The sequence below is a fragment of the Acanthochromis polyacanthus genome, chromosome 4, assembly GCF_021347895.1.
Source record: "Acanthochromis polyacanthus isolate Apoly-LR-REF ecotype Palm Island chromosome 4, KAUST_Apoly_ChrSc, whole genome shotgun sequence".
NCBI classification, from domain to species: Eukaryota; Metazoa; Chordata; class Actinopteri; family Pomacentridae; genus Acanthochromis; species Acanthochromis polyacanthus.
In genome coordinates, this window is record NC_067116.1 from 44,695,064 (window position 1) to 44,709,791 (window position 14,728).

The window sequence follows — 14,728 nt, forward strand, 5'->3', positions numbered from 1 at the left end:
ATGCCTCCCCCTCATGCCTCCCCCTCTGCCTCCCCCTCTGTCTCTCTATAAATATCTTCTCACTGTGGTTGTACTTCATATTAACTGTAATTTAACAAAACAGGAAGTTATTCACCATTATTCAGTCCTTAATGTACATAATTTTTCTTTGACATACAATCAATTATTTGTGCAAAAAGGATTTTGGTCAGACTTGGCCTTAAAAATATTAAAGTTTTACCTTTTCCCTGTGATTTTATGAGTTTTTTATGGGAAAATTTGCAACAAAGCAAAAAACAAACAGTTAATCAATTATTTGCCATTTTTCAATCATTAATATACATAAATAATATACCTAAAAAAATTGTAGGATGACAGTTGAAATAATGTGGTAAAAGGTTTCAGTCCTTAATAAATGAAATGACATTTTATGTAATTAAAAGAAACACAGGAAATTTTTGTACAAATAAATAAAACCAGTTCAAAAAAATCATTTTCCATTTTTTAAAGCCTTGATATTCTTAATATACTATTTTTTTTAAATAAAAAAATGCTTTTTGAAGTTAAAAACTAGATCTCCATGTTGCCATTTTTAAATGAAAATATAAAACACTGGTAAGAAAGATCCTGATAACGTGTTAAACAGGTTGTTTCTCACTGAGTCTATGAAAACAAGTGCAAAAGGGTTAAAAATCAGTGTGAAGCAGCGTCTAACCACATCAGAAATCATGCAAACATCTTCCTGCCGGCTCGTCCATATGCTGCCGAGGTGACGTCTGCTCCGGCCTCCATCTGTCCAGGAAAGTGATTCTCCTGCTGGGGAGGCCGGCGGCCCGCGGTCCCACTCCGAACATGTGTTTCAGCGGCCGAGCCCAAAGACCTTCCCGCCTGCCCGGGGGCAATTAGGGAGCCGGGCCCTGCGGTCGGAGGCCCCCCTGGGAAGCCCTGATTGATTGGAGTCTCATCTTCCTAACAGGCTGGCATCCTGCCACCAAACCGTGGAGCAGCCCAGAGGACGGGAGGGGAGGAAGGAAGGAAGAAAGAGCTCTGACATGACAGAGGAACACCAGAAAGAATGTCTCTGCCATGTATGTCAGATGATAACGATTATACCGTAGTAATCTTGGATCGCTCTGTAGTCTTAGCAGAAAAAAAATCAGTGACTGTGTGGGAACGAGTGCACGGGTCGACATGAAAGCACTGCAGGCTGAATTTCTACCAAACTATATTTATTTTCAGTAGATCTTCATTCTTTCCATCAACGATGCAGACAAAATCAAATAAAAACAAACTAAGACAGACAGAACTAAGACATGTAGAACAACATCCTGGACATTTTCACATCCAAAAAAAAATAAAACTGTTCTAGTGCAACTTTGTCCATTTTCTAACCTTTGGCTTATTCTTGGCCCAATATCATAGTAATGTCCTTCAGACGCTCTGAATGTGCAACGTCAACGTGTCGAGGTCCAGCAGGGATCTGAAGAACCAGAGGACGTCTCTGAGGAACACATTTAGGAGAAACGACTCAAGATTGCTGTTCTTGCAACTGTTTGTTGGTGTTAAAGTGAAAAATCTCAACCAGACGAAGGGCAGATGTTGGAAAAACGAGTATTTATTTTAAGAGAACTTGTAGGAAAGGTTAGTTGATGTTTTGGGAACGTCGTCTACTCCCTGAGTAGGAACATTGTTGGAAATGACAACTTTCCCTAAAACGTTCTGCGAGTAAAACTTTGAAATGTTATTAGATCTCGTGGGCAATATCAGCCGATGTTTGAAGAACGTTGCCTGCCAGCTGCATAGGAACATTGTTGGAAATGAGAAATATCCCTAAAACTTTCCGTGAACATTAGATTAAAACTTGAAAATTTGGTAGAACTTGTAGGTAAAGTTGGTTGATGTTTGGGGAACTTTATCTGCTGGCTGAGTAAGAACATTGTTGGAAATGACAACTTTCCCTAAAATGTTCCGCGAGTAAAAGTTTGAAGCATTATCAGAAGTCGTGGACTCGTTGGAGGACGTTGCCTGCTAGCTGCGTTATCTGTTTAGCTTCTGTACCTTGAAGACAATCGGAGCTGCAACAGATGGCAAAAGACCAATATTGTGTCGCTAATGAACGTCGCAGCTCCAATCCACGTTTCTTCTCCTTTGATGGAGACAAAAAAAAACTTCAATAACAAAATGGTTACAAGGGCCTATTTAGTGCAGCCCGAGACCGTTTCTCCCCCTTCGGCTCCAGACAAAGAGGATACACTTGGATCAATTGTGCCGAACAAAGAGTGAACTATGTGGGGTGACGCATCACACAGGGCTCTTTCTGCTGCCCTGCACGTAGTCGCAGCCGCCCAACACCGAGCTGCCAACAGGTTTTCTCCTCCAGCAGCCACTCAAGCAAAAACAGGGTTGCTGCTGTAGCCAAACCCGTCGTTCTGTCCTTTTAAAACCTCCATCCTTCGTTAAAGCGACTCAGGAAAGCATTTGTGCAGATTATTTTTGGTATATTCTCAGTCCTGGTCCACGAAGGTGCCATCAGACTTTACAGGGTTTTTTGCAGTCCTTCCTCCAGTCACACCAGCGTATCAAAACTAAGGGCTCCAACGTCTAAACTGGGAATAAAACACGATGAAACTGGGAGATAAAATGGAAACCAGCTGGTGAAATGTACAGGAAGAGACGTCACCTTGATTTCCCAAACCAGACCTTCATTGTTAGCAAAGTTCTCAGAGACTCTGATCAGTTGACCCATGAAAATCTGACAATTGGCTTAATTAGTAAAAACACAAACTCAACGGAGGAAATGGAGAAAGTAAAGAACGAACAGCGAATGTCAGATTTAGCTTAAAAAAACACGAAAATGAAAAGAATTCCTACATTTTGGCGATTTTCATTCATTGAGATCTCGTCAATGAAGATGAAAAGATGGTTTTGCAGCGACGTGTGTTCAGAGCTCGTTTGTGACTCAGAATGAATTCAACAGAGGCTGTAAAGGTACTTTTTGTTCTAAAAAAAGTGGTAGACAAGGACAGAAATCTGCATTTAGGAGCGTCTAAGCTGCAATTATGGAGAATCTATTTGCTTTTACAGCAACATAGGCAAGACTTAACACCTAAATATTGAGGGGGGAACAGATGTCGGACACTTGGCAGCTTAAAATGACAAACTTGAGAGTTCATGGGTCAGTTTCACGTCCGCGACATGATAAAAAACAAAACAACATAAAAAAATCCACTTTTTTTAGCACATCGCTTCCAACTTTTCCAACATTTTTCTCAGAAAATGATGTTCACAAGATGGATTTGCAGAAATTATTTGTGTTCAGAGCTTGTTTGTGACTGAGAACGAATTCAACTAATAGTAAAGGTACTTTTTGTTGTAAAAACGGGTCGATATCCGACATTAAGCAGCTTAAAATAACAAACTTTAGGTTTTATGGGTCAATTTCACGTCCTTCAGATGGTAAAAAAATAAAAAGACCAACAAAAAAAAGTTCTTCAAATCCACTTTTTTAGCTCTGTGAACATGTCAATGTTGACTGTTCCAACATTTTTCTCAGAAAATGACTTTGAAAAAATGGTTTTGCGATGACTTTCATGTGTGTAGAGCTTGTTTGTGACTCAGAATGAATTCAACTAATGGCTGTAAAAGTACTTTTTGTTGTAAAAACTGGTCGATAAGGAGCAACAGAAAGAAAACTAAACATCTAAATATCGGTGTGAGGACGGGCATCGGACACTTGGCAGCTCAAAACGACAAACTTCAGGTTTCATGGGTCGGTTTCACGTCCTTGAGATGGTAAAAAATAAAAAGACCATCCAAAAAAAGTTCTTCAAATCCACTCTTTTCACTCTCTGAACATGTCACTGTCAACTTTTCCAACATTTTACTCCGAAAAAACGAGTTCTCCCATCCCGGCGTTGCTCACGTGGGCCGCCAGGTTTGCTAGTCACATGGGTTGCCAGGTCTTGTCCATGGACTGGATGTGTTCCTTGGCTTTCATCCTCAGCACAGCGATGCTGGAGCTGCGCTGGTCCACGTCCTCCAGCGGGTATTTATCCGGGTACGGCGCCGGGCACTGGTAGGGGGGCGGAGCCATGTTCTGCATCCCCTGGCCCATGGACGGGTGAGGATGGGAGTGGGGGTGAGGAGCGTGAGGGCTAGAGTTGAGGAAGCCGTGGCCGGGGTAGCCGGGCTGGAGGCCCTGAGCCGGACCCATGAAGCCCGGGATGCTGTGGACCGGTGTGGCGCTGGACAAGGGGGAGGTGAGCCAGGGGTCCAGTGGCAGGGAGTTGGACATGGGGCCCATGCTGGAGTGGACCGGAGCCGGACGGTTGAAGGACAACATGGGGGAGTCGTGGAGCTTCATGGTGCTGGCGTCCATCTTCTCCTGCCGGCGCCATTTAGCACGGCGATTCTGGAACCAGACCTGGAAGAGAAATAAGAAGCGTCGAAGCAAAGGAGAACAACCTGTGTGCTGTCCTTTAAGTAAGTTGAGAGTTGGGCTGCACAGCGTTGTAGTGGTTAGCACTTTGGCCTTGCAGCAAGAAGATCCCCAGTTCAGGCCCACTCCCGGGCCGTGCTGACGCTGTGCCTGTGCTGTGTCGCTCCACACTGACACCTGCTGGCCCTTAAAGTCATTACAGGTAAAATTTTAATTTAATTAAATAATTAAATAATTATTATTACCAAAAACAAGATTTAGATTTGCTTTTCGGTGTGTGGTTTTGTTGTTTTGTGCTCATCCTGGTCACTTTTGTCTGTTTTTTGTCACTTTTTTCATCAGCTTTGTGTTGTTTTGTGCGTCTTTGTGACAGTTTTTTACTCGTGGTCGTTTGTTGTTAGTCTTCAGATTGTGCCACATGGAGTGGATTTAAAACTGATCTGGTTGCAGTTTTTAACAGAATTTAAATGCCGTGTCTATCTGCTGAACCGATGAAGTTATGAAGCTCAGAAATTATGGAAAAAGCAGATTTTGACCCACTTCTGTGCACTTTAAGGGCCTGTAACTCTAAAAATATTCATAGTATGAAGGTAAAACTTTGCATGTCTTTATTAAATAAATTAAAGTTTTTGTACTTAACAAAAAATCTTCTGATTCTAATGGGGACTTTTCCAGTCAAAGGATCTCTGTGGAGCTTACTGGTGGTACTGTCACCTTCTTGTTGTTTTTGTGGTTCTTCTCACCTGAACTCGGACCTCGGGCAGGTTCACCTTCATGGCCAGCTCCTCGCGGCTGTACACGTCGGGGTAGTGGGACTTCTCGAAGGCTCGCTCCAGCTCGTGCAGCTGATAGGTGGTGAAGGTGGTCCGGTTCCTTCGGTGCTTCTTCTTGGGCTGGTCATCCTTACAGGGCTCCGGAGACTTTCCTTCATCGCTGTCCACGCTCTTCCTCAGCTCGCTCAGCTCCTCGTCACACTTATCCGAGAACAAGCCGGTGTCTGTCCAGGAAACGGGAGTCATTTAGGATTTCATAGCTTTATTAACCCTCCTGTTGTCTTCATTTACGGGCAACAAAAAATTAGGGCTGGCCGGATAGTGGTTTCTGGCCTGCGAATATTCGGGCCCTGGTAAAGACAAATATCCGAATATTCGTTCCGCCCCGTAAAGTCCGATGTATTCGGATCCGGATATTCAGATCCGTTCCTCTGGTTTCCCAGAGAATATTCGGATACCAAAATTAATATGCGGACAAACGAATATTCGGATATTCGGGATATTCGGGTCCAGCCCTACAAAAAAGATTGAAAAAAATTCATCAATAATTATTCCCAAATTTCTGAAAATTTGCAAAATCTTCAGGAAGAAAATTCACAATAATTGCTTAAAAGTTTCCTGTAAAAGTTTTATCAAAAACAAAAAAAAAATCCCCCAAATTTGTCAAGAAAATTCTTGCAAATATTTTCATAAAATGAGTAAAAATCTTCCAAAAAAAAACCTAAAAAAATCTAAAGTGATTACATACATATTTTCTTTAAGAACATTCACAAAAAATCAACCAAAATTCAGCGAATTTACTGGATTTTGGTTGATTTTTATGCGAATGTTCTTAAGAAATGTTTTTAACATTTCTTTTTTCCACCAAAAAATGTTCAAAGATTTCCCAAAAATGTTGAAAATGTGGACATCAGAAGTTTTCACTGGGATTTTTTTTTCTTTTCCACATTTTCAGACTTTAAAACAGGTCAGTTTGACGACACCAGGGTAAAGAACATTCAGAAAAAAATCAACCAAAATGCATTCTGCTGGATTTTTTTTTCTGAATGGTCTTTAAAAAAACTTTCTTTTACATTTCTTTTTATTTCCACCAAAAAATGTTCAAAGATTTCCCAAAAATGTTGAAAATGTGGACGTGTTTTTTCCCACATTTTCAAACTTTAAAATGGGTAATTTTAACCCACAGGACAACATGGGGGTTAAATGAGAAAAGCGAGATCACCAAGGCGACACCGTGGAGCAGAGTTATGTCTTTAGAGAGGAAGGAACAGTATTTTGAAAGTAAGAATGCAGCTGAGTTTCCAGTAGAGCAGACATCAGTTTGACACCTGCAACAATAGCCTACTGTAGCTCAGTGAAGCTCAACCAAGCTCAGAAACATTCCTAATCGGATTTAGGAAATGTGTTTCCAGCATTTATCTTCCCCCGTCTTTAAAAACTTATTTGGAAACAAAAGTGTTGCTTTTCTCTTGGTGGACTGAGCTGTAGGCCGTGTCTCTGCTGCAGCACGTTCAGGTTTGTTACTGAATCCACTGAACTGTGTCAGACTTAAAGAAAAGAAAATACGATGATAAATAAACCTGCACCACACACACACAACCTTTAGGGTGGAAGTGTGTTTTTTGTGAGAGAAAAAGGGCTGTAACATACATACTGTAAATTAAAAACATGCGGGACTTTCACAGCATATGTACCGAGAAATCTAATTTTCTTTGTTCGTGCACTGCAAAAACTCTAAACCCTACCAAGTCTGTTTGTCTTATTTGTGGTCAGAACGTCTCATCTCATTTGATTTAAGATAAATTCACTTAACAAGTGACATTTCAGCAGATGGAGGGACTTGTTTTAAGACAATGCATCTTAAATATCTTTTAAGTCAAACAATCTTGAAATTATCTTGTTTTGAGTTGAATTTTACAAGAAAACTCAAAATAAGTTTAACCCTCGTGTTGTCCTGTGGGTCAAATTGATCCATTTTAAAGTTTGAAAATGTGGGGAAAAAATACATTTTCACAGTCAAACTTCTGATGTCCACATTTTAACATTTTGGGGAAAATTTTGAACATTTTTGGAGGAAAAAATGTTAAAAATGTTTCTTATGTAATCATATTATGTAATATGTTGTTATTGCAATTTTATTATTGATTATTACTAACAAGAAAACAAAGTAAAATAAAAAATATATTTTTTAAAATAATCATTTCAGAATGTAATTTTAAATTCCATTGGTTTCTTTTGTCTTTTTTATAATTTTTTTAAATAATTTATATTTTTTAATAATTTTTTAAAATCATTTTAACTTTCATTTATTCTGTAACCTTGTGCTGGTGGTTGTGTTTTAGCTATCTTTATTATTATTTCTGTGTTATTTATGTTATTACTGGATCGTTACATGTTATAGCTGGTTATTATTGCATTTAAGTATTTGTGGATATTTATGTCGTAATTTGTTAATACAAATGAAAAGTAGAGAAAACTCTACTTTTGTACTTCATAAAAAAATTATTAATTCTATTGCATTAATTAAGATAAATACATGAGTAGCAATCATTTATTTTCCCTAAAACGCATCCAAAGCTCCGTTAATGGCTGCTAATGTTTAAACTTCCTTCCCGTCAGTTCTTCATCGTCTTCGACAGTAAAGAAAAACAGAAAACGCTGCCGGGAAAACAATGAGATCTTTAACAAAGTCAACCCTGGACTGTTGACCGAATTAGAATTACACTAACAAGCAGCTAATTTAATTAAATAAAGTCCAAAGATGACGATCCGCTAATTAGACCAGCTTGTCTTCGCTGCTTCAGACGAGCTGACGTCTGCCAGCTTTGAGTCAGAGGATGTACATCACTGACAAAGCAGGTTATCACTGGACTTTAAATACTCAGAAAGTAGGTTAGCTGGACTTTAAATACTTTCTGTGTCGTTCTGTTACATCAGCAGACAGCAGAGATGTCCTTCAGTCGGGATCTGATGTAACAAACCTACAGAAATATTAAATTTCACTGATTAGGACGCAGTTTTTGTGCACTAACTCACATAGTTGGACAAAAAAATCCATGTGGGAGTTTTTTTCTGAGCATTCGATGCACTTTAAACCTTCAGTAAAATAAACTTTTTGGTCTTTACAGATCAACAATGACATTAATTTAAGTCATTTTTTTGTTAATCTGACAAATTTGAATGTTTAATGTTCCGTTTTTAGCTCCATGTTTGGTCTCTACCAACTGCCAAAGAGAATATCTGACTCTTTAACTTCATTTATTGTGTTTAGAACCATCTAACTGTGTCGTGTTGGCTGCTTGGTGATCAGAAGGTGTCACATTGGTCATAAATTTAGTTTCTAATTAATCAAGTCGGTCTCCATAATTAATTATGCTGTAGAATCTCAGCACAAATATCCATTATCATCAGCACTGATTCTGGTGAATTAAAATGGCTGTAATAGCTGAGGTTGTTTGTTTTCAATGCAACATGAAGAAAAAAATGATTAATTAGTTGTGAAAATGCAAAAGTAGCTCATTTTATTTAGCTGAACATAAGAAAACAAGTTCCATAAACACAAGATGTTAAGTTGAATGAATTACTTACAGAGACACAGGTTTAGAATTTAGAGTGTCAGCTGTTGAATAAAAGTTAAATAAAAAATAAACTCTTTAACCCTCATGTCGTCCTGCTGGTCAAAATTGACTCATTTTAAAGTTTGAAAAAATGGGGAAAAAATGTTTTTAAAAATTCACGGTGAAACTTCTGATGTCCACATTTTCAACATTTCTGAGAAATCTTTGAACATTTTATGGTGGAAAAAAGAAATGTTGAAAATGTTTAAGAACATTCACAAAAAATCAATGTGAATGTTCTTAAAGAAAATATCAGAAGCTTTACTGATATATGTGTAATCACTTTAGATATTTTTAGGATTTTTTTGGAAGATTTTTACTTATTTTTTTGAAAATATTTACAAGAATTTTCTTGCCAAATTTGGGGGATTTTTTTGAAAATGAAACTTTTGAGGAATTATTGGAATTTGCTTCCTGAAGGTTTAGCAAATTTTCAGAAATTTGGGGAATTCTTTTGCTGAATTTTTGGATTTTTTTCAGACAAGGAAACAATTTTTTTGGGGGGGGGCTGCCCATAAGCAAAGACAACGGGAGGGTTAAATTGTAAAAAAAAATACAAAAGCAAGTCTGTCTGTAACCCGCTGTGTCTATCTAGCAAGTTGATTCAACTTAATATCTCAAGTTTATTCAACTTGTTCTCTCAAGTTCATTCAATTTCCACTTTCACAACCAATTAATACTTGAGTGCAGCTAACTCCTGTTTCTGATGCAGCAGAAGAACTTAAAATCGTTTACAGTGTGTCCAAAGTTTCAACAAGATCTCTAAAACGTCTCCGTCCTTTCAGAGCTCCACTGAAACGGCCGGCCGTCCATGAATCTAAACGTTAGCTCGTTCCCGCTAATGGGACGTGTTGACGGAGATAAAAGAGGGTCGCCGTGGTCTGTGCTCCGGCCAGGCAGGATCCGGGGGCTTCATTTATCCACCTCTCATTAAGCAGCTATGACAAAGGCCAGGCGGAGACAAAGGCAGAGGTCAGGTCTGGTTCAGTGACCGGCTCCGGCTCTGTCAGCCATCACGGCCTGAAGCCTCCCCGCTGGCTAGCAGAACATCTCGTTCACTTCACAGCGCCGGTACAAGCACTGTGCAGCAGTTAAAGTTCATTAGAGCTCAGAAGGTCCTTACAAATAACAGCTAACTGCTCTAAATTAAAGTCATTTTATGGCCTGTGAAAATGTAAAACTGGCCGAGTTTAATTAACCGAACCGAAGAAAACAAGTTCAATAAAATCAAGATTTTAAGTTTAATCATCCAGTGACATACAGTGTTCAAATGTTTTGGGTCACCCAGACGATTCCATGTTCTCCAGTTGCTCCATTCATCAAAGTTGCTCTATATTAGTTAAGGTTGCTTTAAAATGAGTCAAAATTGGTCCATTTTAGTTAAAGTTGCTCTAAATGAGTTAAAGTTGCACTATATTATTTAAAGTTGCTCTAAAATGAGTTAAAGTTGCTTTATATTATTTAAAGTTGCTCTATATAAGTTAAAGTTGCTCTTAAATGAGTTGAAGTTGCCCTGTTAAAGTTGTTCTACATTAGTTAAAGTTGTTCTAAATGAGTTAAATTTCCTCTATATTAACTAAAGTTGATATTATTAGTTAAAATTGCTTTTTATTAGTTAAAGTTGATCCCTATTTCAGTTGCTCTAAATGAGCTAAAGTTGCTCTATATTAGTTAAAGTTGCTCTGTATTAGTTAAAGTTGCTCTGTATGTGTTATGTGCACTGGTATCTGTGGTTTTCTGCTGGGCCTTTGTGCTGCAGATTGCATGTGTGGGTTCAGCTGTGGATGTTTTCAGTCTTCCAGAGTCTCTCTGAACTCCAGCTCCCAACCGTTCCACCTGATGACTGCAGTCCTGTTCTCCCCGCCTCCAGGCCTTCCTGATTGGGCCGCCCTCCAGCTCCCCTCCTCCTCTAACCAATCAGACCAGCCATCACCACACCTGCAGACTATATACCTGCAGCCGTGCTCCTAGTCTGGGCTGCAGGTATCTGTGACCGGTCCGCCCTGGTGCCTCTCTGTGAGTGATAATTTGTTGTATTCCTGTGATGTGTGTGGTGGGTTGGTGGGTACCACAGACGCTTTGGGCTTCTGTTGGCTGCTGCTGGAGTCTGAGGCTCCAGGTAGCAACTTAGTGAAGAAGCCATTCGGTTTGTGAGTGTTTGTGACCTGTGTGGTCAGTGAATGTGAGGCACCAGTTTTGTTTAGTTCGTTTTTGCACTTTTGTATTCGTTTTTGTTTCTGGTGGTGGATGTTGCTGATGTACTTTTGTTTGGCGAGGGAGTTCAGTGACTTTGTGTGTGTTTAGATAAGTTTGGACACTCTGTTAGCCTTCATTTGGTTTTGTTCTGTTCTTTGATTTAGCAACACTCACCAGTCTTCTTTATTATCACTTCTATGTTCCATTTGCCACTAAGCAATAAATTCATCTACCTTAACCAGTAACACTCTGGTTATTTAGTTACATCCAGCCCCCCCTAGAGGTTGGATCGTAACAATATTATTTAAAGTTGCTCTATATTAGTTAAAGTTGACCTAGATTACTGTTAAAAGTTTGGGGTCATCCAGAGAGTTTCATGTTTTCCATGAAAACTCCCACTTTTATCCATGTGCTAACATAACTGAACAAGGGTTTTCTAATCATCAATGAGTCTTTCAGCACCATTAGCTAACACAATGTAGCATTAGAACACAGGAGTGATGGTTGCTGGAAATGTTCCTCTGTACCCCTATGGAGATATTCCATTAAAAATCAGCTGTTTACAGCTACAATAGTCATTTACCACATTAACTATGTCTACACTGGATTTATCATTCATTTAATGGTATGTTCATTGGGGAAATAACAGCTTTTCTTTCAAAAATAAAAACAGATTTCTAAGTGACCCCAGACTTTTCAACCCCACTGTTTGTTTCTTATAAACTTAATTTAATGAGTTGATTGAACTTCTTTCAACTCATCATTTCAAGCCAAGATTTCATGTTTTTAAATTTGAAAGTGATCTAAAAATGTTATTTTAATTAAATTTTGATTGCATAAAAATGAGCAAACCTCATATTTGCATTAAATAAAGCAGAAAAGATGAGTTGATTTGACTAAATTCCTGTTTTACAGTGTACAAATGTCAAACTAAACTTATTTTAGTAAAGAATGAAGGTTCATTGTTGACTTTAAAAACCATCATTTAATTTAAAAAAATAACTTAAAGCAGCTGTAATCAATGCTGTGATGTTTAGAGCGTTTAAAGGAATAATATCTTTAGTTTTACTCCAACAAAAACCAAACAGGAATCGCTTTGATCTGCCACCAGTTCATGGCAATAACATCTATTATTTTTTGCCGTTTCTTTCTGCCACCAAATCACCAACCACCTGCCTGATCCTGACGTGAAAATAGCTCCAGATTAAATCTAACAAATTTGATTCTGAGGCCGAGCGATAACAATAACACGAGAATGAACCGCTGTACAATCCAATCTGAGCACAGAGCAGCAGATTAGGGGAATTCCACAAGGGGATGGGATTGGTCTTGGGGACGTAAACCCCTCTGCACCATCTTGTCCTGTGATTTATCCCTCAAATCTCAGAGTGCAGGGTTCACTTAATGCTACGAGGAAACCGTATGCAGCATGACCGTTCTCAATCTGTACATTACAAGGATGCAAACTGCACGATAAAGCTGCATGTGTAATCCAAAGAAACTGGAATAGCCTCGTTGAAAGAGGTCAGACGAGAGCAGAGCAGTTGTTTCTGCTGTTAAGTAATAATTTAAATGATGAAAATGGCATCTAATGTCTTATTCTTGCATAGCATTGATGACACTATTGTTATTTTTGGGTTATTTTCTATTAAAATTATGCTCCATTGTTTGGTTAATTAGATTTCCTTCTTTTTTGTTGTAATTTTTAACCCTATATGGAGAAAAATATCAAGATCAGATCCTAAATTTATCAAAGAAATTATATTTTTTGTGGATTTTTCGTCAGTCTTCATTTTTAGGCCTTACTGAAGCAGCTGCTTTCTGAGTCTCTAAATCGTGCTGGTTTTGGGAGTTTATTGCCAGTGTTGACCTTTTTTTTCCTGGTTCTTCCACAAGTTTAGTTTTGCCTCATCAAAGACCATAGTCAGCAATAAAGTGGTCTGAAGGTTTATTATGTTTGCACAGAGGCATCAATACCAGAACTTCCCCGCTGCAAAATCAATCCTGTCTTTCCTAATTTCACACGTCTGAAACACTGAAGCTAAAGTTCAGCCTTCCAGGGCCACAGGTGCTGCTGTGTGATCGATATTTTATATGATGTAGAGCAGAAACTCCTCATAAAGCTCAGTAACAGGGCACTGGAAAAAACGCCCCTCTCAAAACAAGAAAAAAAAACTTATTCCAAGCAACTTCCATCTTGAAAAAAGTGAAAAAATCTGCCAATAGAACACGTGAAAAATATCTTGGAAAGATTTCTTGAAATAAGATGTGATATTTAGAATAATGAGATCTTAAAATTAGCTGAGGAAACTTATTTTATACTTTATTTTACCAGGATTGTCACGTTTAGGTGTCTTAATCCTCCTCTTTTTCTCATTTACGGCACCAAAAAATATTGTTTCCTTGTCTGAAAAAAAAACAAAAAAACTCAGCAAATATTCCCCAAATTTATATAAAAAATTGCACAATCTTCAGGAAGAAAATTCCTGAAAAATTCCCCTCAAAAGTTTTACTTTAAAAAGAAATCCTCAAATTTGGCAAGAAATAAAAATTCAAAAAGCAAAAAAAAATGTAAATTTTTTTTAAAAAGAATAAAAACCTTCCAGAAAATCCTAAGAATATCTAAAGTGATTCCATATATATCAGTAAAACTTCTAATACTTTCTTTCAGAACATTCAGAAAAAAAAAATCAACCAAAATCCAGCGAAATTCGCTGGATTTTGTTTGATTTTTTTTTTTCTGAATGTTCTGAAGGAAACATTTTTTTAATATTTCTTTTTTCCATTAAAAAAATGTTCAAAACATTTTGAAAATGTGGAAATTTTCACTGTGAAATATATATTTTTTTCCCACATTTTTAAATTTTAAAACGCATCCATTTCACCTGCAGGACGACACGAGGGTTAAAACAAGATAATTTCAAGATTGTTCGACTTAACAAGATAAACAAACAAGTGACATTTGTTTGTTTTCTTTAGTGAATTTATCTTAAATCAAGTGGGATGAGACGTTTTGACTAAAAATATGACAAACAGACTTGGTAAGATTTAGAGTTTTTGCAGTGTGGGTCAGGAGACTCCCGGCTGGACTCACCGTGGTACTGCTGCTCGCTGCTGCTGCTGCTCCTCAGAGCAGAAAGGTGTCCGCTGTAGGACGGATGTGAAGAGTTCTCCTGCTGCTTCCCTGCCGCTTCCCCCAGACCGTCCATGTTCACCTTGAGGGGCCCCGGAGCCGGACTCATCAGGGGGTCCTGCTCTTTGCTGAAGCCCAGGATGACGTCGATGCTGTGGACTCGGCCTCCGGCGGCGACGCCTCCGCCTTTCCCCATCTCGTGGAAGTTGGAGGGTGAGAGGCAGCTGTCGTCCACCATGCTCATGGTATCCAGTGACAAATGCATCCGAGCGTCTGGGCGATCAGCCGGGGCCTGGAGAGGGAGGAACCGGCTGGAAGTTAGGTTCTAATAGTGTTATAAGATGCTTTTAGTGGGAAGTTGTGCTGTAGAATGTTCTGCTCAAAGGTCAGACAACTGCAGGAACTCTGAAAGGGTTTAGTGAGAACGCTGTTGGGCCATTAAGTGTGTTAACGAATGTAGAACGTCCTCCTGAAATGTTCTAAGGGTGCTTTGGGGACGTTGTTGATGAAACCAGTACAGAACGTTTTCCTCATGATGCTACATGATGGTAAAAGTAGGAGGGCAAAGGAAGGAGAACGTTCTCAAACCAAT

General features: G+C 38.8%; 1 protein-coding gene across 1 annotated transcript; it reads right to left on the reverse strand.

Annotated features, from left to right (window-relative positions):
• Positions 1-1,187: 1,187 nt before the first annotated feature.
• Positions 1,188-14,417, reverse strand: rx1 (retinal homeobox gene 1). The gene is made up of 4 exons (XM_051947379.1): positions 14,094-14,417; positions 6,936-6,940; positions 5,161-5,414; positions 1,188-4,402 (listed from the first exon to the last, which is right to left on the reverse strand). Exons 1-4 carry the CDS (start codon positions 14,399-14,401, stop codon positions 3,923-3,925), a joined length of 1,047 nt encoding a protein of 348 aa, XP_051803339.1. The 5' UTR covers positions 14,402-14,417; the 3' UTR covers positions 1,188-3,922.
• Between the last annotated feature and the right edge of the window lie 311 nt (positions 14,418-14,728).